This window comes from Colias philodice, chromosome 6 (genome assembly GCF_061535455.1).
Source record: "Colias philodice isolate Cphi_HAF_F1 chromosome 6, ilColPhil1 Martin Lab GWU primary, whole genome shotgun sequence".
Classification (NCBI taxonomy): Eukaryota; Metazoa; Arthropoda; class Insecta; order Lepidoptera; family Pieridae; genus Colias; species Colias philodice.
In genome coordinates this window covers 2721149-2748458 of record NC_143091.1, presented here as the reverse complement: position 1 = coordinate 2748458, position 27310 = coordinate 2721149, and the positions used below count along the sequence as shown (strand labels likewise).

The window sequence follows — 27310 nt, the reverse complement described above, 5'->3', positions numbered from 1 at the left end:
ACGCTCTTTGGTTTTATGATTTTGTCCGCCATGTGATTGAATGTCGTTTAATATTGTGTGAGAGTGTTACAGTTTTATACAGTATCTTAGAAAAATCTTTATAAATTTCTCGTGATACAGCGCTTTTCACCAAAACTAAACGGTTACGGCGGAAGGTGAAAAAACCTGGTAGAGCCATTGAAGTATTTTATAGAGAGGACATAAAAAAAATTGTTTGAGACGATTGACCCTAACTAGTGATACAAATAGTGTAGTAGCGATGGCCTCTCTAGTACGTAGTACATAGTAACTCAATGGGTAGAGCAATATGTTTTGTGGGATTACGTTGTTATTCAATAAAATGTTTTGAGATGTAAATGATAAACATAATATGCTTGTATCAAGTATGAATCAAAATAAAGATGAAGGTATGACCATGTGATTCATTAATTGACTTATGCGATAATACTGCTTAGTTATTCAGGTGAAGGCATGGCAATGAACAAAGAAAATATGTTTTATAGAAGTTTAAATTCCTGAAAGACAATCAGAGCGTAATCCTGCGATCTAGAGATCTTATATTTTTTGTGTTTCAATTTGTTATTTAAATGTAACGTACCTATTAATTGAAAATGTATAAATGTTTTTTCCTGGAAACGTTATTATATCAAATAAAAAATAACAATGACGATATTCAACGTATACTCATAATTGGGTCACGCTGTACCCACATTTGGGTACAAAATAAACTTTCTAAGGAACATTAAGTACGGTAGAGTACACAATCCCATGTTGATTTGCTTATTTATGAAGCAAAATGTATAGTGGACCGGAGTCACTTGAACATTAACCACGGTTAGTGACGACTTGACCAATTTTATTAATATTTTGAAGGGGAAAAAATTAATATTTTTGGCGTTATGAGAACCGATAAAAGAGCTTTTAAAACAATGTATTTTTATGCCGATGCTTCATGTAGCAAAAATATAAAGAATGTTTCACAGGAAATTATATTTATTAAATCTATTGTTCAATAAAAATACTGGTCAAGTTTTTATTAGTAATAGTACAATTAATAGTAATTAAGTACGTAATCTGTGGTAATATGAGGAAAATGTACTTATAAAAAATTGTATTAAAATTTGACGTATAAATATTGGATGTTTTTCCCGAAATTGTAGCAATATGAATGTCTTTTTTGCAAAGTCCACGGTTTTAGCGTCGCAGAGTGGGGCCTATTTCAAGTGTGCTCCAGTGTAGAATGCAATTTCCTCCACAAAGGGCTAAAAGTTTAGCCTAAAATGTACACGAGTTTCCGAACGCAATATTATTTTTACTTCAAAAATGTTGCTGAATGTTTTGTAGAAGGACTCATTGAAAAATAGTAAATTAAGTGAGGATCAATTTCTGGACAAGACTGACTGTAACTTAATCTAAGGCCTAGACTGAAAGTGTTTATTCACAATTAGTTGTTACTTTTTTACATTCGTCATTACCATTCTGTATCAGATAAAGTTCAGTATAATATGCTCTTATTTCGTTTCTTTGTGACGCGGACGCCGTGGCTCAAGTATAGGAATAAAATGGCCATGATTTTGGTTTTAATTAAAAAAATAATAATGATCACTTAATAACGGATGGGTACCCATATTGTTTATTTTTATAGGCTTGAAGTTTTAGGAAATATAATAATATGAAATCCATAGTGATGGTGAAAGCAATCAGCGGTTATTGACCCCTGTACACACGGTGATCAATATTTCGGCTTTTCAATTGACAGCCGACTCCAAATTATAGGTCGGGACTTTTAATAGAGGTTCACTTAAGTTCCAATTTTGGTGTTATAGGGATATTTATTAATGTATAATTTAGTGGATACGTGGCTATGCTATATTTTGGTACTAACTTAGTTAAAATTCTTTGACGCATACCGTTAAAGCAATAATTATGTATTTTTCGGTTTACTCAACATAAAAAGACGATATAAGAATACAGTAGAGTAGCGTAGATTTTCCAAACTTTTTATGGTTTCGTCACACGAGAAACAAATGTATGCGTTTGTATATTTGTATATTTTATTGTATTTTAATATTATGGTTTTATTTTAAATGGTCCATTACAATTTTCAATCCACTGACATTTATAATTAATAAATTAAAGTATTCCCTTCTTCAAAATAATATCCACAAGTTATGTAACTTTGGAACAACATTGCTGAGTTGTGTGACTTAAACCATTAAGCAAGCGTTACTAATAAATATTTCCACATCATTAGGCAATTACGTCATTAAAATCCATCTGTTTCAATTATATAGGTACTTATTAATAACGCGTAGGTAAGTATTATATCATGTACTTTTATCAACACGGAAAAGTAAACAGTACGAATTTATTGTATAGGTAGAGTTAGAAAAAAATGTAGTTAGGTACCTACTTATATTTTTATCGAAAATGATTGGCATTAGCAAAATAGTAGGAACCAATATCCGCGGCCCCATCATTAAAGCGGCTCGACGGAACACCGTGGGGCTTTAGTCGGCAAGAATCCGACATAACCCACGGCTCCTTGCCCGGTAACCGAGGGTATCTATGCAAGATTTCCTCGCTATAAAAAGGTAATAAATTTAAAAACTCGAAAATTATAAAAGAATAAAAATGGAATAGCCATAAAGATAACATAAATGCACAATAAGAAAGTACACATGCGACTAATAAATTAAATCACGATTCTCGTAAATCACTATCATTAGGTACGGTTATTATGTATTACACAAAACCAATGTAAGCTTAAATAATTAAGCCTTAATTAAGCCCAATAAATAGAACAAGGGACTGCCTACATTTGTTAGCATACACACGCAGTGCCAATAACATTTTTAAATTGCAATGTTTCAAGAACGTTAGGATATGAGAACACGCCAACATTTTATTTATAAACAATCTATTCTATCTATTACTAGTTAAATCTTTGAAAAAAAAAAATTGTTGTTGTTGATTATTTTCTGATGAATATTTATTTCCAGATAGTTTTATACTTCATAGCATACATGATACAACCGAGCTGACAGGTCACCTGATGGGAAACGATAACCACAACTAAATTAGTATTATTATGATATTTTATAGACTGTAAAAAACAGATAAATAGTCCCCTAAACAAATAAAATATAACAAATAAAAACTGCACATTTAATTCATGGCCAGTAAATGTAACGACAATCGTTGCTGACAAATGTGATTTGTCCCTCAATAAAGTTCTTTCATAACCTTTTAATTCCATAATTATCATTAATTGCTACGTTCATAATTAAACAACAGCAGACCACAGTGTAATGAGTTTAACCTGAAGCGGGTATGTCATGAAAATCAGTTAACATTGACGGTCAAATATCCCCAGGTTCAACACGGTCTCAATTATTTTTAATTAAATATAATCGTGTAGTGAAAGATGAGACTAATTGGACGTATGTCCTGTGTGAGCATCGATTGTTTTATTTATGCAATTATTTATTACGAGCTGACCACGCTACTTCGTTTGCACTGAATATTTTGTAACATTTTTAATGGATGATATATAATAATGTCAATTGAATACTAAAATGTTGCATGTTATGTATATATTTTATTAGATACAAACTCATAGTGGGGATTATAAAAATAATCAGATCCAAACAAAAATAGGAATTGTAGGTACAAAAACGGGATTTTTAAATGCAAATAAGCTACTTATTACAAAACATTTCGTTCCACACCACAATACACACCCACCATTTTATTTTCATCTAAATCTTGAAGATCTTCATTTACAGAAGTCGCATCATATATTTACTGCAAACGGAATTCCATTTCAATTTAACCAAAGCAACGTTTAGATTAAATGAATTTTCCCCGAGCGCTAGTTTAAAAAGCAAATAAAAATCTAATCAAGACTCGGAAATAATCGCGTCAACTTCGATCGTCTTATGTTAACAAGATACCAAGACCAGATTGCTGGGACTGATTGAACTGAGATCCAAACAGAAAAAACCAAGTACACATTATCGAGCTAAGTGCGTCCGCAAATATTGGCTCAACATACACTTTCCTTACATCAAATAAGTCTAGACGCGACCAATTTATGTTGGCACTTCGATACATTTATCCAGCTATATCGGGATTAGGCAAGTATGATTGGGCAGGGCTCACACTTGATCGGTCGGTGACAGGCGACAAGGGTGCATTCAGATTAACAGGGAGATCGACAAAGAAATGCAATTAAATGTAAAATAGGGGCTGTTTCACACGATTGTTGACACGCCGTGACGAATGGGGATGTGATAGACACTATTCAGGATTGCATTTTACGGATTTTTTCGGGATCGCCCGCTATCAAAATGTCAAAGGATTTCGATTTTGTTAGGAAAATCCATGATAATTTTGTTTATAATCGGATTCGAAATTTCAAGTCAATTTTGAATAACAAATGCAGTTCAATTTAAGCTATTTAGGTCATAATCAAATTCAAGACGATTAACATAGATCATAATCGACTGGAATGGACAAAAATCTGAAAATAGATTAATCTTTAGAACTATGTTCTCCACTGTTACAGTGTAAGTGTTGTTTATTTTAGAAATTTATCAAAATCATTCATCATTACTTGCAAAGTAGAGAATGATTTTATGGAACTCTACAAAATTATAAATATAAAAGTTATGAATTTTTGGATGTATGTTTGGATGTTGGTTTCTCAATCAATAAACAATGGATTGATTCTAGATGAAACTTGCCTCGGATATAGTTTTGATCAGCATAAAGGTTATTATTTAGTTACCTCTCTTCTATGCGAGTAAAACCGCGAGCTCCAGTTAGTAATAGAAAAGCAACATTCATTTCTTTATATCAATGTTTAGTATCATCGTAAACGATTACCTATTCATAAAATGGTAAAGTTAAAACTCGAGGGAAGCCAGTTAGCGGACCGACTGAGCCATGGAGATTTATGCATTTTAAATTACACCTGAAACGTGGGCTCATTTACACGATACGACACGATTTGGATTCGATTGCGATACGATTGTCGTGTGGTGATAAAAAATGGGATGTTATTTTTATATGATGAGTGATGTATTTGGGATTGGTAGACCATTTTAAATAAACAAAATTATTTTTGATAGATCGCTATGTCCTCTGTCAACGCTGTGTAGTTCCAAAGTATACTTGGAATAAAAATTTTTACTACTTAGAAATTAAATATAACACTTTTAAATATATTTATTTAATTATACGAATGAACAACAAATAAAACAATTTACAATATTTTTGTTTTTTTGATAAATATTAAAAATTAGTTTCATAAGTAAATTCGAAATTGAATTATGATGTCTTCGTATACCTATACTTTATGTCATTATATAATCCCATCAAAAACATCCTGTAAAAAACCCAAGTCTCGCAGCTCAGTCTTTCTACCGTCAAAAGTTGTGAGATCCATGTAATACCAAGTCGGTTAATCTATTTAGTGTCTACTTGAAGGACCTTCTGTCTTAAGTTATTACATAAGTTATTATCATGCCAATATTAAAAATATTTAACGTTTTAAACAAATAGATCGACTTGGACATCGCTTGATTTGATTATTAGTATGTATCACACTACACAGCACGACGGGCCAGCGACCAACAGGAACGAGAGTTTCAATCGCGTGAGGCGCGAGAGACTAAAGAATCTAATATAATATTGTAATATTCATTTTGTTTTCATGCGATGTCCAAGTCGATCTATTTGTTTAAAACGTTAAATATTTTTAATATTGGCATGATAATAACTTATGTAATAACTTAAGACAGAAGGTCCTTCAAGTAGACACTAAATAGATTAACCGACTTGGTATTACATGGATCTCACAACTTTTGACGGTAGAAAGACTGAGCTGCGAGACTTGGGTTTTTTACAGGATGTTTTTGATGGGATCTCACTTCTTTTTGTAGAGCCTTTCTTTTTGATACCATCTACTTCTAACGAATTTTGTTAAAGGTCTTACTACACCTATTAAATTTATAACCACCACCAACCACCAACTGCATAAATAACTTTGTAATCCCATATATTTATATGGGATTACAAAGTTATTGATGCAGTTGGTGTATTTGGAAAACTGGACCGAAATTACAAAATATTTAAGTTTTCCCATGATTAAGACACTAAACTCTATATGTATTCCAAATATGAAGCTTCTAAGTCTGCTAGAAGTGCCTTGGACTTTTGATGATCGGTGAGTCAGTGAGTGACAAAATTTAGAAACTTTAACAAGTTGTCATTCTTAAACTACTGGTTCAAATTGACTGAAATTTTAAATATTCCGTGTTTATACAATGCCGGATTAGTTACTGAAGATTCAGGTTTCTTGCTTTATCCACAACCGAATTATAGGGGGTCGAAAAAGGCCCGAATTGCTTCGAGAAAAGGATGGTACGGCCGTGCCGCTTTTTTTTTGCTCGACTTGGCGGGGGCACTGCCGTGCCCCCAGATAGAGCCTTATAATTTATCTATACATAGATAACTTATCTTGCTAGGAAATTTAGATAATATTAATATTATTTATTTACTTAAAACTACGATAAATCGTGAGAAGTGAAAGACATCTCTAATATTGGTTAGAGTTTGAAGTAAAACATGATAACGATCGACTTTGATGGCTTTCGGATTAGATCTATTTAATTTTGTATGTGGTTTGTAAAATATATGCGAATTATATGATGGGACTTTTGCAATTATATAAGTTATTTTAAACAACTGTGGGCTACTGATGTAAATAAATACGTTTGCAGAATTCTAGAATTCAACATTTTAGTTTCATTCAATACTCAATCAATATAATATAACTTAAAACATTTCATGTATCCAAAAGTTCTAATGCAGTTGTTTTACATTAAAATAGAGAAATATAGATAATACCTACACAGATAAAACAGATTCAAAAATTACCAACATTCTATGAAGGATACTGACTTATTGATACTTACTAGTTACTGTACTATCGTTTTAAATTCATTATATTCAAACATTTAGCTAATTGATACTACTCTATCAACGACTATGACAAAAACAGACCACAGATAAAACATCATAATATAATCTGTAACCCGATTATATAAAGCTCTTGCATTATGTATTTCAGGACGTGAAGACGGTCAGCTGTCAGTGATTGATGGAGTGTCTCCACAAGACTGATGCTCGCTGGTGACCTTCGATACTTGCATTAGGTTATTGCTAATCTAATTGGCGCCATCCATTTCTCACGCTGTGGACGTGTTTGTAGCGAGTGGATAGATTGAATGTGGAACATAAGTATGAGTATGATTGTAAGGTTCAATTTTAACCCTTATTCAAACGCGAGCCTGTGGAGGAGCTAACAAAAAAGTAAGATACGTTCCTGGGTAATTATGGGTCGTAGATTTCAAAAATACACACAAAAAAGGGGTTAGTGGGGGGAAAGTACCCTTTTTTCGGTGGGAAGTATATATCCCGTCATCTGTTCTCTGTTGTAAAAAGTTTGGAAAGGTGGGAACTATAGCTCCCAGTGTCCACTCCAGACATCAATATTTTAAAACACTAGTTAGTTGCCCTGACTCCACTTGTGAATTTAATGTTATCGTAAAAAATTATAAAGATCAAGTTTTTTAATAAAGGAGGTGAAAGTACTCATCAAAGCAAGTTTCTTTTACTGAGGGAAGAATTCGGGAATTGAAAAATGAATGACTTCAACATAAAAATGGCATTTTTCTAAAACAAAATAAAAACAATAGGTAAATACTAATGTATTGAGTTAAGATTTCTAATTATCTGATCAGGAAATAACGAATAACAATAAATAAGTTGCTTATACCAACTAAAAAAGACTTTTTAGACACACAGATTTTATATATAGAATTTCCGAATGTCGTGTGCAGTAACGAACACTGGGATGATATCTTCCCACTTAAAGACTTAATTTCAATCGACTCTACCAAGGTATAAACGAAAGATTCTGGGCATATTTTTACGTTTCACGCAACCGTAATATAGTCTAGTTTACATAGCTAGAACTCAAATCTACTTATCTAATTTTTTTTGAGCACTACACCAAAAACTAAAAAATAACGGTCGTTTTCGGCTGCAAAATCACGTCACCTGACTTTGACGTGTGTTTACCATGACATGTAATAATTCTCTGAAAAGTGTTTCCATGAAAAAAAGTTCTCTGAAATGTTAGTGACATATCACACTAGCGGATTGCGAGCGGTTTCAAAGCGGAGCGGGTGCGCAACGAATACGTTGCGGGCGCGCAACGAACACGCCGCGGATGCGCAGCGAACACGTCGCGGACGCGCAACGATTTCGCTGCGAATAGAAGCGTCGACGCCATTTTGTATACTCTCGCACAAAAGCCAGCTCTTCCGCCTTGCCTAACTTCCATTCAATATTTCCATCGTTTCTGTAGCACTCAATTTTTTAACCGTACTGTGGAAATGCACTTACTTAACTAAAGATGTAATAGTAACAACTGGAGTTGTTAAAAAAGGTGCTATAAAATTGAATTACTAGGACTAGTGAGTTGCTGGTTGCTTGATAAAATTTTCTACTCACTGCTACCTATTTACCTAATAATAAGATAGACCTGTTTTAGTTAAGGAGCTTTAACATTTATTTCACTAATGAACTTTCTTTATGAGCAATTAAGTTATCTGATTGCATTTCGACCAAGATTTAATGGATAAAAAAATACCCTAAACATTAACATGTTATGAAACTCGTAAAAAATAATGATCTCATAATCATTATACTATCACAAGTTTTAAGTAACAACCAGCACGGATTCCATTTTGTTAATGAGTGTACATGACTGCGACGTAAACGTTGCGCATCTGCCACGCGTCCGAAACGAATTCGCTGCGCAACCGCGGCGTGTTCGTTGCGCGCCCGCAACGTATTCGTTGCGCACCCGCTCCGCTTTGAAACCGCTCGCAATCCGCTAGTGTGATATGTCACTTAGGTTTAAGCATATAAAAATAAAACACGATTTACTTCAATCTGAGACGTGGGAAGTATAGCTCCCAGCGTTTTAATAAGGGTTAAGTAGGTACGTATAGTGTGGTATAGTGGTGTAGATATGTCGCAGGCAAATTGTAATATTTCGCCGTTTACAAACGGTCGGCATTTTGTAATATGCCAAAAATTCGTTATCAGAAATTTTTGGTTTGGATAAGGGAGTGGGTTAGGTTAGGTTCTTGTTTTTAAAACTACACAGAAATAGACCGTACAAAGGTAGGTACTAATTTTTATAGTTTGAACATGTTTCGAATTATTTCAAACAATTTTTTTTAGCTATTATTATATTCTAATAAAAATCAACGTGAGTTGGTCAGCTAGTCTAATAAATCTTCCACAATCTTCCATAACCAAACTTGAATAAACGCACCCAATCGATTTTATTTTTTACTCCTAATTTTAAATACTTTTACTTTTGATTAAATTTTAATTAGCATTTCGTTTAAATTAAAAATTTATAAGTATACAAAGGGTGTATTTACACGGGGAAGTGATTTCTTTCTGCAAGAAGGTGAGGGATAAATGCACCCCTTATCCGTAACCTGAGGGACGATCAAGTATATCGTTGGAAAAACAGGATAAGACATAAAACAAATTGAAAATTTATTATACAGATAAATTGCTTAGCTAATAAGGGTTACGATGTTTATAATGAAGAAATAATATATTTTTACTCCTTCGTTGAGCTGTAGCTTTATTCAAATTGTCTCTTGATAACATAATTTTTATATTATCTTAAGTAAATTCAAAACCAAGTAATTGGTATTCAAGGCAAGATTATGTTCTTGCCAGATTTCTACAGCACTTGACAGACTTAATTGCAGCAAAATTCAGCTCATCAATCGTCAGATTTTAACTGAACAATTGTCAAATAGTCGCATTTACAAAATTTTACTTTAAAGGCATGTCCACACAATCTAAATTCCTTGCCGCAATAATGTGTCCAGAATGACAGTTTGATTCACTTAGATCGTGTTACAGTGTAAACGCGGCATCAGACAAACGGGGTGCGACTTTTCTTTGAATATTTAACAGATATAATTGTACATATAATTGTACTTTACAGATATAATTGTATAGATAGTTGTAAGAATGTTTGAAATAAAATATGTATTGTATTTGTGTTATATATCTGTTATTCACGCTGATATACATGATTTTATTGTTCAAGGATGAAGTCACTCACATACTTTTCAAAGCTGAGTATGTACTTTGGTCTTTGAACATTATTTGTATTACATTAATATTACGTATCTGTCATACACACGCTGACATACATGATTTTATTGTTCATGGATGGAATAAAACATTATTGTTACGACTTCTTATTGGACACTGGTTTTGGATATCAGTTTTCCTATATAGTATGGGATTCTCTAAAACAATCAACCTATGTGTTAGTGTAAAGTTGCATATAATTTCTAATTAGGTATGCTTCTAGGGGTGGATGCTATTATTGTCAAGCCTTATATTTTCATACTAATTACCCCGATGCACACAACTTAAGTCCAGTAAAATCCAGTACACAGAATATGAAAACAATCTACAAATACCTGTTCTACTTGTAAATAAAGGGAGGTAGCTAGACTACAATAATTATCACAAAATGATAAAGCTGGCTGCGAGGGGAGCCACACGTGGTTTCGCAATTTCGACCCATCCGTCCACGCTGGCCGCAGGCAACTGAAAATCTGATGTATTACGTGTTGAATAGCTATTGCTATTGTTAATTCGATTGGATTGGTGATAATAAAAGTTTTTCCTCGGAATAAATGAATTAATAATTGCTTAACATATTTCAATCATCATGATCACAAAATATCTCTTTGTTACATGTTTTATTTAATGTCCGATTTATTAACATAATATTGAAATTCTACCAGCTAATTTATGTATGAAAATATCACAAATTTATAAGATTTGTATAATTTTTATATAAAACATAATTTCTTACACAGCAGGTGTTTAATTTTGTACGCGTGTAAACATTCACGCTTGATTTATGTGCGTATCGAATTTTCAGTGTAATTAGAAAAAAAACTTATTTAGTACGTATATTTCACAATGAATATAATATTATGAGTTTATAAAAATAGAACGATGAAAAAATCTTAACACATACATATAACGTAGTTCTTTTCATAAAAATATAATATATGAAACGGCAAGTAGTAAATCTACACTTAAAATATGAAAAAAATGCTTGAATACAATAATAATATTAATTTCCTTGTCCAGCCTTCATATGATTATTATGTTAATATTTTTTTTATATTGTAGGTAGTTAATATTCTTTTACAATAATTTGTAAAAAAATAATTAAGTACTTAATAGTTTAAAAATCAGTACGCTTTTTGTGTATTGCTCTGCAAGCGGCTCGTTGGTCTAGGGGTATGATTCTCGCTTTGGGTGCGAGAGGTCCCGGGTTCAAATCCCGGACGAGCCCGAAGTTCTTTTTTATTTTATTCCTTCTTCGTTGAAATTTAATTATCCAAAAAAGATGGCAACAAGACTAAGGGCCGATTTTAATACTTGGATAAAACTTATCCGTCCAATAAAGTATTACACGATAATATTAAAATGTCACGTAAACTGTCAAATACGGGCAATTAGAATACGTTTTTAAAATGGTAGTTTTATACATTATTCGACGAATAAGTTTTAACCAAGGATTGAAAAATCAGCCCTAAGATAAAAAATAAGTGTAGATATTTTAAACCCAATAAATATATGCTTATAGTGTGCACTGTGCATGCTACGTGTATAATATACAGTAAAAAACATGAAATATGTAAATTTATAATATATACAAATTTGATGAATGATGTTATTTATATCTACTTACCTAATATATGGCAAAATACCATATTATAAATTTATAATATTTCTAAGATAATTCTTAAAATCGTTCATAGACCCAGTTTATCCGCAAACATACTTTAGAATATAAGGTTCTACTTTTTTCAATATTTTTCATTGATGACGTCAACATTTTTTATACCTGTACGACACATTGAACATTATTAAAATCCCTAAAGAAGTCATTACTATGCCATCCATACGTAATACAGATTCGTGCAAAGCGTTCGGCAAATCCGTGAACCGTGAAATCCTTTGGCTTAAATCGTTTAAACGCTAAGCAACGCCTCAACACATTGCCACCAGTGACTGTTTGCTGGCTTTTTTGTGACCGAATTAAATTCCATCCTTTGAAATTGATCGCGGCCTGCATGTGTTATATCCGTGTTCTTGTTTCAGACGATTTTGTCATGACAATATAATACGAGAACTACGCACAGAGAATTGGCACAATCATCAAGGACTGCTATGGTATATCAATTATTGAGTCTCATGTAGCTAACGATATAGGTTTGAAAGATGATTTTTTTATGCATTTGTTACTTTACTTGATGCGTACAGCTTTTATGACATTTATCAAGTAGGTACTTATATACGAAATTGGATTGACTTAAACGTTCTTATATATGTTGTTTCGATTTAAAAGCTTCCTTGGTTAAGTTACAATGGAAATATGTCGAAAAATAACAGAAGAACAATTTTGTGTAACATGACCTCTATGTAATCAGCTTAGCTAATAATAATGTAAAAAGAACTTCAGTACGGTTTTTGTGTAACAATTTACAAGCGGCTCGTTGGTCTAGGGGTATGATTCTCGCTTTGGGTGCGAGAGGTCCCGGGTTCAAATCCCGGACGAGCCCAGGTAACACTTTTTATCATTCTGAGATTTATAAAATGTAAAAGACCTATAACAATATGGTTCAAATATAAAAGATGCCACAAAATTTTAACTTCATAAATTAAGAGACATTAATTATTTTAAAGATAGGTTGATGATACTTGATGCGTGTAATGTGTATGTTATTTTGGGAGAACGGAGTTCTAATATTATAACTATCATAACAAAAATACCTATGAGCTGAGAACCATCCCTTCTCATAGAACTTGCGAAAGTAGAGATATATCTCTCTACTCTCGCAAGTACTCTATACTATAGAGATATGTCTCCCAAAAATGGATGGAATTTTTATACATTTTTATAATAATTTATCATTGCCATCTGCATAGTCGTGCACCCTTGTCGCCTGTCACGCGTCACGCATAAATAATTTGGCGGCAAAATCACACCAACCCGCTCTCAGGCGATGTTTAGCGAATTGTAATTTCATGTTAATTATATGATTGTGATTTAAAGCTTTAATTAGCTCATGTTATATGTTATTTTATAGAGTATCTCATAAAAATTCCAATGTAATGAAAGTATGTGCGTTTGTATGTGTTTATGTTTGCGATGTTAAATAGTAATTTGTAGTACAAACAAACGAAAAAAAAAATAAACAAATGAAAGCAGTATAGTAATGAACTGTCTCTTGACAGTGTCGTTCAGAAATGTTTTGCCTTTACAAAACTTGCTATTTAACACATAATAGACCACTTGGAAGATTTTCTCGTGTGTGTCATTTTATTTCAAACATTTATGAATTTTTTATTTTGAACTCCATCATCTTCAAGTGTGTTAACTTTTGCGGAATTCAGTAGATAAACTCACTAAGTGCTCATAATTTGTGTGCTACAAGTTTCTTAACTCATCATAATTAGTTAATATGTACCCGTGTGTTAATAGGGTGACCATCAATCTAACTTTATACGATACAAATCTAAATAATAATTAATTTAAATACGTTCAACCCGGTAAAGCTCTATGACTACATTTTTTTTTTCGTTTTTATACGACGTCTATTTTCTCTTTTGTACATAATAGTAGTACATAATCGTCGCCTAGTACCCACAACACAAGCCTTAATTGAGCTTACTGTGGGACTAGGTCGATTTGTGTAATAATGTCCTATAATATTTATTTATTTATTTATTTATTTATAAGTTATTATTAAAGTGAAACTTTTATTACATCGTCTCAAACTTTTTGGTCTGTGTAGCGCATGTCGCGTGTATCGCGGCTGCCGAGTAGGTATACCTACTCGGCAGCCGACCGTCACGCGACATGCGCTACACAAAGCAGTGTTCGGAACCGTTCGAACAGTTTCACTTTTACCGTGGTTTCATAAAACCACACAACATTTTTTTTATTGGTGTTATTTAAACAGCTTTAAAAGGGATGTTTATATGCTAATATTAAAACGAAGATGTTTCGGGTTCGGTTCACGGTATAGTCATAAATAAAGGTTGTGTTCATCGATTTCGAACGATATTTAAGTCTAGACTACTTCCTTGGATGGAAAATAAATGTTAAATGTGTCTGAACATGGATGGGCCACTTGAGAATTTATTGGGCCTATGTATTTAAATTCTTCTTCTCTAATCTAAAATCTAAAAACTTTAAAGCTATATTGAAAGCATTGCTCTTTTAATTTTTGATGAATCTACAATTGTATTTATTTATTTATTCAATTTCATTTCATCTTTCTGTTCGCCGAAATAAATTAAGTTCCATGTGAAATTTGATATACTAACTAATATTAAATAAAATAAAGTGAGATTTATAGTTTAAAAAAGCAATCATATTATTTTTGGTATTTGTGTATAATTTTCTTTGAATTTTACCCTCTTAAGAATAATTAAACATCCAACTACACCTCATAATTTTTCACAAAATGTAAACCAAAGCAAGACCTTGATTTTATTATCATAAACACATTAAACACAAAAATCATAGTCACCCCACATAAAGAACGTATCACATGGACGAAGAAGTTCACGCTAAGCTGTGCGGATACTTTCAAGCCGCTTGTAAGAAGCTACACACGCTTCTGCATCCACAACTTTCTTAATTGTAGTGCAACCACACGTTTTGAACTTTAAATATTGAAGTTGAATTGTTTCTGTGTGAATCTTAAATACTTTTATCGTTCTTGTGACTTTTTCAAGTTGTCTATTAAAAAAGGGAATTAAAGGAAAGTGTAGTAGTGACAGTAGAGTAGATATTTGTAAAATATACAATGTACAATTTGACATTACAATTATTGTATGTGTATAAACACTGCCAATAGGTAACAAAACTATCAAATAAAATTAGGTATATAAAATTATTGACTATACATATATTTCAGTTTATCTATTAGCCCCTATCGTTATTAGCAAACTTTATTACAAATTGTTTCTTGATTTTCTTGGTAATAAATAAGGAAGAAAAAACAAAACTGTATATTACTTCTTAAAAACGAGTTTTTATTTATTTATTTATTTATTTATTTTGCCCTTATTATTACATGACACTTCAAGTCTTCAACACAAATTACAACAAAGTTACACATTAATAATGAAATTCGGATAAATGCCCTGGTCGCTTTCGGGTATAGGCCTCCCCCAATTATCCCCATTTCCTCCTGTTGCCAGCTACCTTCATCCAGTCCCTTCCCGTCAATTGCAGGATATCATCAACCCAGCGAGCTTTTGGTCTGCCCTTCTTTCGCTTGGCTCCTGGCCCTATCCACTTCGTGACGCTTTTTGGCCATCTATCTTCAGAGTATGAGAACGAAAAACGAGATACTAGTATAGTAGGTATTATATTATCTGTGAAATACCAAACGTCAATATCTCTAAACACAAACGCCTTCATTAATTTAAGCCCTGCCGTTCCGCAAATCTCAATACTGTAAGCAACAGTTCTTCGTAATAGATAATCAGCGAAGCGAGCGAATATTCCAGATATTTGAATGGAGTTAACCCTCTTCCTGGCGTGATGGAACGATGATTGATTTCTGTTTGCTCTGAGGGTAGATCGCAATTTAATATCTTATTGTTAATCGTAGAACTGTTGATTCAGCGAGACCCTTTACGCACTGCGCTTAATGTAAATTTATACTTTATTATTCGTGTAAATAAATATATCACGCCTGAAAATTGTAGTGAAATAATAATTTAGCTTTAGTGTGTATTCGTTTACTTATTCGAAAGTAACCTTTGACATGCATTTTATGGTATAGTCCATGTATAATTAGGTGTATGTAATTATTTATTAACACATTTTTATGTAGCTTTATATCAAGCATCAGATAAAACACGATATTGTTATACTATAAAAATATTATAAAATCATCTATTGTGTGGAAAGTACTTCCTTTACACAGGAGATATCGCCTCAATAACCAAAAGCGCAGTGGGTAATATCTAAAATTTCCATCGTTAATTATTATAAACGCTTCAATTGTTTTGTTTATGTTCGCGTCCGAGTTGAATAGAAACACTAAATACAAATCTAAAATAAATATTTGCTTACAAATTCAGTTCAATGACTTATTACATTTTAATAACTATAGCAATAATTTTGTATTGAAACCAGCAACGAAACTAGGGATAGATTAACAATGAAAAGTACTAGTAAGCTTTTTTGTCTTAAATTTATATTACGCACAGGAACATGATCAAATCGATATATATGCATGTCTTAGGTAACAATATGTTATTGATTAAGAAAAAGTAAGCTTGCATTTTTGTGAGTACGTAGCAATACGATCCTATGATCCTTGGAAATATTGTCACATTCTTATTTTCACTTATAGATCACCTTAAATTTGATAAAAATGAATGCTGCAGTTTAATGGAAAAATAACGGTAAAAACGATCTATTTCTTCAATTAAAATAGCTTTGAATATGTAAATTTTCTGAAATCTTCATGATGTGAATGCGAAATCTTCAAACAATGGAAGCATTGATTAACTAAAAAAAAGACGTGTAGCACTAGGGGACTGCCGCGGTAAAGCTATTGCATGCTATGCCTTCAAGCCACACCTCCGTGCCCGTCGGAGTGGGGAGCGTGAGGTTTTTTCGTTACGGAATTTCTGGATTTGGTCCCCGCGCTCAAGGCCCGCGATAGAAGCTATGCAATACTGAATGAAATGCTAAGAAGTCGATTTTGTGAACGTTCTATTTTAAAATACATTAGGTATACGTAATTACGGTATACGAATTTATTTCTTTATATTATAGTAGAGCCTAGCAAAAATATTACGATCCCTGAGTGTTAATACTCTATATTTAATTATAGCAATTTCAGCGGTGCTGGTCAATTGTTGCAACCCTTCTGTTGTAGGAAACTTTTCAGTGGCTAACTAAATTTAAATTAAGTTTAAAAACAATTCATCTTACCCCCATGCTCTATTACGTAACTGTAAACTTTGCTATCAACTCAAGTGTCGTGAAACCCGCAAATATAGGGATTTGTTTTTAACATACTGACACACGGACCTCATGTTTGTAGTATAAAATGTTTTATATATTAATATAGGTAATTTTTACTTTTTCCAAAAAAATGTTGTGTGGTTTTATGAAACCACGGTAAAAGTGAAACTGTTCGAACGGTTCCGAACACTGTAGCGCATGTCGCGTGACGGTCGGCTGCCGAGTAGGTATACCTACTCGGCAGCCGCGATACACGCTACACAGACCAAAAAGTTTGAGACGATGTAATAAAAGTTTCACTTTAAAAATTTCTATGTACCTAGTCTAGTACCTATTAGTCTATTCAAATTTTAATATTGAAAATAAGGATCTCTCTATATTATGACAGTACTTCAAAACACTTTCATTTTTATTGGCCTTTTATTGCGTAGTAATTGGATTGATTATTTAAATGGAACCGTGACTAAACTAACTCTATGATAGTAGGAATATTTTATTTAAAACTAGCGGTCCGCCCCGGACTTACCCGATATGCACAGAAAATTTCATGAGAATCGGTCCACCCGTTTCGGAGGAGTATGCAGACTAACATTGTGACACGAGAATTTTATATATAAGATATTATGTAAACGCTTATTACGTAGCATTTATCAAAGAACAACCATACATAAAATTAAACCAAGCTCACCAAACGTCCAAGCAACGTGTAGTACAAAGAAATAATAGCATTAATGTAATTGCGATGCAAGGAAAGTTTGTCCATTAGAGCATTATTGATGGGTTTTAAATTGCACACAGCCCAGGGGACGGCCATGTTGACATCGGATGGGCCTGGGGTGCCTGTAATGATTTCTATGCTTATCGATTTGGGACAGGTAGTCCATATGTCTAATGAAGGTATTTGAGTTAGGTCTATATGAAATTATGAAACAATTAAATTGTTGTTAGGCTACAATTTTATTGTATACTATTTTAACCAATGTCAAATTAGCTTGGAGACGCGGTAATGTATATCTACAAAAAGGTATAAAATTATGAAAGAATTCGAGATATTATGATACTTTACTATTTTATTTTATACTAGCGGTCCGCCCCGGCTTCGCCCGTGGTACATATTTTGCAATAAAAGGTAGCCTATGTCCTTTCTCGGGTATCAAAATATCTCCATACCAAATTTCATGCAAATTGGTTCAGTAGTTTAGGCGTGATTGAGTAACAGACAGACAGACAGAATTACTTTCGCATTTATAATATTAGTATGGATTTTGTATATCATTCACGTGTATGCATTTGTACTTTGCGCGATAATATCATGAATTCGTATCTAAAAAACGTTCCCGCAAAACCGTAATATCTCGAAGTGAAGTTGCATTGCGAAAATAAAATCAAATTACCTTCGCCAAACGAGGCCGTATCATTGAATGCTTGCCAAGGGCGCAATCAGGAATCTAGGACAAGAGGTTGCGGTGTTTCTACGACTGTCGTGGCTAATTGCACTTTAAGTGGTGCGTTCTACGTTTATTCTAATGCGTGATGTATTTCTTTGAAATAATCGTAAATCTTAATAAACGTAAAGTTATATTATTAACTCAGGCCCCGGAATCACAGACACAATAGAAAATCTATTGTGTCGTGGACCGATCGGGCCGTTCGGGGCTCAATGGGTTATATAGAATTATTTTTCTATTCTCCACTGTCTTAAGCTAAGCTTGCTTTCGTAGTTATTAGAAATATAATGATTAAATGAAATTAGTTGTGTTATTAGGTCATTTATTAGTATTGGGCTTTATGTTCGACGTAAAGGTCGATATCAAATTTGTAAGTACGTTCATATTTTTTAGAAACAGTTCTACAAACCAGTGCTATAGCTTTGTGAAATCGAAAAGCGTTTGTAGAGGAAGTCAAGTCGAATAAATACTTATTACAGTTTTATGAAAGAGCGAAAATTCAATACTCAATAGCGTAAAATATCTACACGCATTCAGTGCCTATTTTCTAACAATTGAACAAAGAATCACATGCCAGGAGGTGAAAACGGTTTCATATTATATTTCAGTGTCGTTTTTCGATTTATTGCAAAGCTAGAGAACTCTTAGAGGGTGTAAGGAAAGAAGTTTTTTGTTAGATATTTGCCGACAACCTGTCCTGCCGATCAAACAACATATCCGAGGGAATATTTGCTCGCGTCGCTCTGTTTTATTGTGGTCCAATGTATTAAAGTAAAAGTTATTTTAATAGACTGTTGTGATTTGGACTATAATAGATATTGTGTCTACAAAAGTGTCTACTAAACATTTGTAGACAAATCTTTATGGTAACTGTAGATACAAGATTAATTAAATTTAAGTAAAATATACTTACAACAATATTCGTATTTATTTGTTTACGTAACTGGCCATACGAATCGGAATGTTTAGGGAATATAGCTGCAATAATTAAAAGATGCCAACCAAAATATAACGATAAAGGTTTTTAAGGATTTTCACGGCAACGTCTCTATTTCAATACAATTGCGATAAAGTTGGCTCTACATTGACACAAGAAAAGAATAACAACTCATTTCTACACATTTTTTCATTAATATCTCAAAATAAAATAATGAAAATATAAAACGCTCAATCTTATAATATACACCGCAATAAAACAGAACAGTATTCCGAATGTTTTCACTTTTCTACACCGTTGAACCGAATACCATGAATACATACCAACTTTAAAAATCACCTTCTAGTTTCAACATCGCTTTCTTGAAAAATGATAGCAATGCAACCTGGAGCTTGTTATTGGAATGTATATTATTGCTAGCTTTTTACTATGGAATTGTTCACATCTCCTACACGCTCCAGTTTGATGAACTATATCACCCCCTTTAGACTAACACTAACACTAATAGAGATGAACTAAAAACTAGTGTACCTACATAATATATTTCTGACATAAATAACAAATACATATTGTATTAACAATCTCCGTGTGTGCTATTTTTTTTATTTTAAGATCTAAGTTTGATTACGATCTTTCAACTATAGTGAGAATCGGGAATAAGTAAATTTATATTTAAAATTTAAATTGTATGGTTGCCCTTAGCTACCAAACACTAGTCTGTAATATTGTCTTTAGTCGCCGGCCCTAAACGCCGCTACTGCTCATTCTATAACAATGTACCTTATAGTACCTAGTATTTAATTACGCAAGATCTACCTACCTATACATTAAGGTCCAAAGCTGGCCGTTATATACAACGAAATGTAATAAATACGACTTCAAAGCCAGTGGACACTTCCTTTAGAAGCCAATTCTCTTTCAAATTAAAGGACAAAAGGGTTTCGCTTCCCACATTACGGAGGGCAAAGCTTCATTGCAGCCACTTACGTAGTTCGTTCACTTTGTAGTTACTGCGTTTTAAAATTCCTCTTTGGCATCCTGTTACACCAAAGCAAATGAAATCGTGCCTAATTTTAGTTAATTCAGAAATCGGTAACAATAAAATTTGAATTAAAAGGACAAATTATAATTAGTCAACACAACAAATTGTATAATACATAATCGTGCACAATACGAACCAAAAGCTACATAAATTATTGTAAATTATGCTCAACATTAAAGCATTGCATTCTTACACCAAAAATATCAATAAAAACCAAACGTAAAAGGTATTTATTCAGTTATACATTAATCAAATAAAGCGCATAAATGAACCAATGCGTATAACAATTCGTTTGAGTGTAGTACATTCCTAGAGTTCAATAATGTTCCAATAAAGAGATACAATGTGTCTGAAATCGCACGCAACATGCGCCTGTAATGGCCGCCGTAAATAATCGCAACTTACAAGTGTAATAAACTTTTTAGTGCATGATTTAATGAGTTAATTATCAGTGTTTTATGGCGTTAGCGACGCATATGGATGCTATTTGACAGGGGTTGTCGTTAACGACATAGGGGGGGAAATATCGGCTTTGATTCACGCATTAAATTGATGGAAAATTTTGGATAATTATTAAAAGCAAATATCTCTTTTATAGCAGCATTTTCTTAAAATATTTAAGAAAGAAAGAAAAATAAAGAAAAAAAATCATTTATTCAATTTACTATTATCACTACATAGTATGAAACAAAGTCGCTATCGCATTCTGTCCGTCCTCTTTTTCTGATGCGTTTTTATTAAAATAGATAGAGAAGTTCTAGAGGAAGGATTTAGTATATAATTTGTTAGGTTTTAAAGAAAGAGGGCGAAGCTACGGGTGGAAACTGGAAAGCTAATTCTAGGGTAATTAAAGGGTCTGAACATAATGCTGTACCTGTTTCTTGAAAATAAATTTTTATTATTTATTATTATTTTTTTTAATTATAATATAAACAATGAAGCTATAACGACATAAACACGGTAGGTAGGATATTTTCTTTTTCTGCAAACATAGCTAAATTTAAGAGAAAACACACCATAGTTATAGTGAAGAAAATTTAAGTTGTCTTATTAGAAAGAAAACGGTATAACAAAAGCCATAGCAATTGAAGTAGCAATGCATTCCGACTTCAGCAATTATTTCAGTTTTGACTTGTTCGAAGTTTGCGAAGTTGCACTATCGTTTGGAAATGACGGCGAATTGAGCGCCGATTGTACTTCCTTTTAACTGTTTTGTACTCTTTTACTTTTCAATTGAAAATATTAATCGTGTTTTCATTAACAGCTTCAAGCACGCAACACCATATCTTGGGAATTAAAGTCGTCTATTTGTACTAGCTTCAAGAGATGTATTTTTATAGGTAAGTACCTATAGTTATAACTATAGTTGTTTAACCCTGGAATTACGTGTTTTCTAGTCACGATAATAATAGAGTTTTTGTGGGTTTTCTGTTCTTGTCATTTTTCTACAAAAATAATCATAATGAACGGAACAAATTTCATACACTAATTAATTTTTATACGTACCTTGATGAATATTTTCATATAATTAAATAATAAGTAAACTTAAAGGCACAGTAATAAAAATAACAAAAACTCAAGCTAGCATCATAAACTACAAAAACTTTACAAAATTTAAAAGGCACAACTAATTAATGCTTTGGAAAATTTCTTCATTATTGTGACGTTTACTAAAAAGCCACTCGAGATATAAAATATAAAATAAAGGGTTTATGTGTGAATATCATGCTATTTGTGACGTTAATTTGCATGACTGTCCACCGTTTGATCAAGTTTGGTCCAAATTGCAAGATTTTGTGTTTATTTTTTGCATTTGTGATATAAATAAAATACCAAGAGTATAAGTATAAAAAAATAATAGTGTATCTACCAAAAATATATGTAAAAAAAGGATTTTTTATGAAATTTTTTTACAAATGAAACCAGTAGGTAGTTAAAATATTCATCTTTTGGCGTAGAAATGCATCATAACATTGATTATTATCCATATTTTATAACACCGCTACATGCACGCCTTTAAAGTTACTTAACTAAAAATAATATACTACACACATAGCCACTCTGAAATGCGTAACATATTTTCTATGATTATACAGCACATTATTTAATTATAACCTCTTCGCCTTATAATTTAAGGCACACATAATCACCAATATTAACGCGAGTTTCGAGGTTTACGACTTTGTAACGACGCGCTAAGCGTTGAATTATGAACGCAAGAATGTGTCACATTATTTATTATTTTTAATGTATAGGTCACTGGTAATGTAGAGGAATAAAACGTTAATGTTTGTTTTTAAATGTTACAATTGTTTGCAAAATCGTCATTGTATAAACTTCTGAAAATTGTCTGTATGTAAAGTTACTATTTGTATTAAATTAATCCAGACATATACCTTAAATGAACACGTACCATTTAGGGTCCAATATATTATTAGTATCTACCTCATTGTATTTACCAAAATAATCCATGATTTTATCCAGCCCTGAAACACGACTCTGTAGTTTCTTTTTTTGTTTTGACATTTTTGTTTTGACATTTTATATTCTTTATTGCTAATATCTTGGAAAAAATAACTTGTTACAACAGTATTGTTCTAAATTACATGTACGTTTTATCAGTACATAAAGCTATTACAACTTTAATGACGTATCTCAGAGCTACGGAGCGAACACTCAATTACAATGTGGAATCTTCGTTAGATACAATGTAGGGTTGCCAACATGTTGTTAAGATAGTAAACTGTACTTGACACAATATAGGGGTGATACACATGGTTTCTTATAGATGAAAATACGGGTGCATAGGGGATAAAAACGATATTTTATTAGTTCTAAATACGGGTGGATAAGGTGTTAAAAGTTAATTTAGTTACGAAATTTTGCAAGTTTTTGACGTGACAACGTCTTAAATTAGGTTGCGACTGGGAGTCACTTATGAAAAAGTGTAACGCTCGGTAACGTTACGATGAGTCACCGAACGAGAGAGAGGCCCGCCGAATACCTTGCGTCTCTCTCCCACTCAACTATGATCGAGAAAAAGACGTTGTCACGTAAAATCTTCGCCCGTAAAACCGACTTTACAGGCAACCATTTTTTTAAATTGCAAATATAGATGTTGTTTTGTATTTTTGTTACAAATCTTGTAGATGAACGTTAGATTCTATTTTGTAACTACAAGACACTAGAAAGCTCTTTACAGATTGCCAGTTGTTAAAATATTGTTGTTACTCGCAATACTCCACAACGTAGGGTTTATTTTTGTTTTTGTCTAATCTCCATCTTATAATATATATCTATAAGTTAGTATCCGAACCTGCCCTAACTATGGTATAAACATATTAAGGTGCATGCTAGGGGTGCTTGTTCCTGACATAACTTACCAGTCAACTACCGTAGCACAAATTCTGTCTAGAATACACGCCTCTTGAAACAGAAGTCGTTGCTAAAAAGGCGAAATGTTGACGGAAATTGAAATTGGCTTCCATAGAGATTGTGTTAAACTTACTGTTTGAGTAAACTTCGTATTTGTTTGAGGTTTTCTCTGAATTGGAGGTGAAATTCGAAATGAGAATCCACTAGGAGTTGAGATCAAAGTTTAGGAAATGGGATTTCTTGCGAACTGAAATTATTTCATGTGGCTATAATTATGAAAGTTAAGTCAAGATAATAATGTTTTTAAGTTTCTTCTATTGGGTTTGTCTAAACATAATTGTGTGTGTGAGTACACACTCACACACACCAGATAAAATGCACATACACATACACATGTGTATGTGAATTTTATTTGGTAATGTATTTTTAGCATATTTGCACTGTTTTTAATGATTCTCAAATGACATTTTTTACATAACAGTAAAATAATTTCCTCTAAGTTCTCTTCAATAATACATCATAGACACACCTAAAAGTTACAATACACACTTATAAAGATATATTTATATCACATCTATATCCAATAAAATCCATATCTATCAGCATGCAATTTAAATGTTAACTCGCAAATAACCGCTACGAACGAACAATATAACAGAATGATGCAGCCGTGAGCGGCCGTCACTGGCAACGATTTCCTAAATCAGATTGCGTTTGCGGTCGAGCACTGCTTAAACGGAATATAAAATGAGTTTTATAATTTGGATCTAGTTAACGCGGTCGTAGTGGTTAAGGAGTTGAAGTTGAAGTAAAAGTATGAGATTTATTTCCGAAATCGTCTCTTTTTGGAGGCGGTTTGTGTTGAAATTGTTTACATTGCACACGCGAATTGAGAAGTAATCTTGATATAGCAGGAAATAAAAAAGTAATGAAAAAAAGTAATGAATAAAACATGATGAAGAGAATTAATTATATTATTTAAACTTTGTAGTAAGTAGAAAAATGCCACAATATTTGACCTCTTTACCATAATACCATTATAATACCTGGTGCATTCAATAAGTACCTAGCCTCATCACCAGAGGGCGCTATTCTTTCAAAATAGGTTTACCAAAGTGTAGCTCATTCTTTTTTAATTATTTAATTTAATTTTCATTCAAATCCCTTCATTTGTTTTAATTTGACAACCTATGGAAGCGAACGTGTGGATCGGTTTTACAAAAATGGAAAAAAAGCAATATCGTTCGGTGATTCGATTCCTATTTTTGGACGGGAAAGAGCGCATCGAAATCAAAGACCGCTTGGATGCTGTGTACGGTGACTCTTCTCCATCGATAGCCACCGTCAAGAATTGGTTCAACGAGTTTGCACGTGACCATACGTCGGTTTTTGATGAACCACGTCCAGGTGCACCAAAAACAGCTGCTACGGAGGAAAACATTAAAAAAATCCATAATCTCGTATTGACAGATCGCCGATTGAAGGTTCGGGAGCTAGCTGAGACTGTAGGCATTTCAGAAGAAACAGTGCATCTTAATCTTCACGAGGAACTCGGCATGAGAAAGCTGTCAGCGCGATGGGTGCCGCATTTACTCACACCGGAAAACAAGCGCAACCGTGAGTCCACATCGGAGACGTGTTTGGCGCTGTTTAAGCGGAATCCAGGGGAGTTTTTAGTCGTTTTGTGACCGTCGATGAAACCTGGATTCACTGGTACACATCAGAGACCAAGGAGCAATCAAAACAATGGATCCAGACCGGGGAAAGTGCTCCAAAGAAGGCGAAAACTGTAAAATCGGCCGGAAAAGTTATGGCCACCGTTTTATGGGATTCTCAAGGAGTTCTCTACATCGATTACCTCGAGAAAGGTAAACAAATTACAGGGCTTTACTTATTGAGCCGATTCGACGCCGAATTAAAGATAAACCGACCCCATCGGGCTGAGAAAAAGGTGCTGTTTCACCACGACAACGCACCGCTTCACACGTCTGCCGTTACCATGCCCAAATTGGTCGAATTACGCTACGAATTGCTGCCTAATCCACCGTATTCTCCAGATTTGGCCCCTGGTGACTTCTTTCTGTTTCCTAATCTGAAAAAATCCCTCGCCGGGAATAGATATGGATCAAATGAGGAGGTTATCGCTGCCACGGAGGCCTATTTTGCAGAGTTTGAGAAAACCTATTTTTCGGACGGGTTAAAAAAGTTGGAGCAGCGCTGGGCTAAGTGTATCGAACTAAAAGGAGACTATGTTGAAAAATAAATTGCCACTTTTCCAAAATTTTCGTATACTTTTTGTAGGCTAAGTATTTATTGAATCGCCCTCGTATCTTGTTATAATCTCTTTGTGCAAAAATGTATGTTTTTTTATTACAATTTATTTATAAGTTTGAAAACGAATTCGCAGATATTTACATTTCCAATCCACCTACACAATACACATACCTATATTTTCCTATGCGAGAAAGCGTGTCAATATTCTAGGAAAAACGCTGAAATAGTTCTCAACTTAGCTTTGAATAGACATCAACTGACATCAATATCAAATAGAAGCGACAATAAAATTCAAAATACATTAAAAAGATATCGTTTTTCACAACAAAACACTAACAAGAATAATATTCTAATTTCTACACTATTTATAAGTCGTGTCTTGCAGGATCAACGTAAAGGAATAAATAGCCACTTATTGGATGCATAGGAATAAGCAATTCGCTCTAACATCGATTCCAAGAATATTCGAGAATTCCCGGGTAACTCAAGCCAGGGCAAAGTATCCTGGTTACATGAGATTTGGGGCTTCAACGGACAATATTTGCCCGGCTCGAAATATGAGATAATGTATTTGGTTTGCGATAAAATCGGGTATTTACCTTCAAAGGTTATGTAGGATGAGTGTTGTAGGGATTCCACCAAAATATGATTGTTTGTAAAACATTTAGATTGTAACAAAAGCTTTCAATGATGTTTGTAAACGTATTGTAAATTGTTATTGGTATATTGAAGAATATTCTTTATGTGATTTTTTCCTGTAATGTTCCTGAGTAAGATATAAAAAATGAGATGTTTACTCAAATAATGATACCTTAATAAACTCTTCGTCAATTTTACAATCGGTGGAGGCATCGTGGTTTGAAATTATTCATGGCGTATAGCTTCTAAGTTCTAATATAAATCTTAATCTTATCTTAATACTATTATAAAGGCGAAAGTTTGTAAGGATGTATGGATGTATGCATGTTTGTTACTCTTTCACGTAAAAACTACTGAACCGATTACAATGAAATTTAGCACACATATAG

At 33.1% G+C, this 27310-nt stretch overlaps 1 protein-coding gene and 2 non-coding genes across 3 annotated transcripts; all 3 read left to right on the top strand.

Moving 5' to 3' along the window:
* The first annotated feature begins 11422 nt into the window (after positions 1–11422).
* TRNAP-UGG (transfer RNA proline (anticodon UGG)) lies at positions 11423–11494 on the top strand. The gene has a single exon. It is a non-coding gene; the product is annotated as a tRNA-Pro (tRNA).
* A 1201-nt stretch (positions 11495–12695) lies between these two features.
* Positions 12696–12767, top strand: TRNAP-UGG (transfer RNA proline (anticodon UGG)). The gene has a single exon. It is a non-coding gene; the product is annotated as a tRNA-Pro (tRNA).
* A 12464-nt stretch (positions 12768–25231) lies between these two features.
* LOC149487534 (protein GVQW3-like) lies at positions 25232–25696 on the top strand. Its single transcript, XM_089695808.1, has one exon. The coding sequence runs from the start codon at positions 25232–25234 to the stop codon at positions 25694–25696; it is 465 nt and encodes a 154-aa protein (XP_089551934.1).
* Positions 25697–27310: the final 1614 nt, after the last annotated feature.

Excerpts from the sequence above, each read along its gene's own strand:
- LOC149487534 (XM_089695808.1), top strand. The coding sequence starts at position 25,232 with ATGGAAAAAAAGCAATATCGTTCGGTGATTCGATTCCTATTTTTGGAC.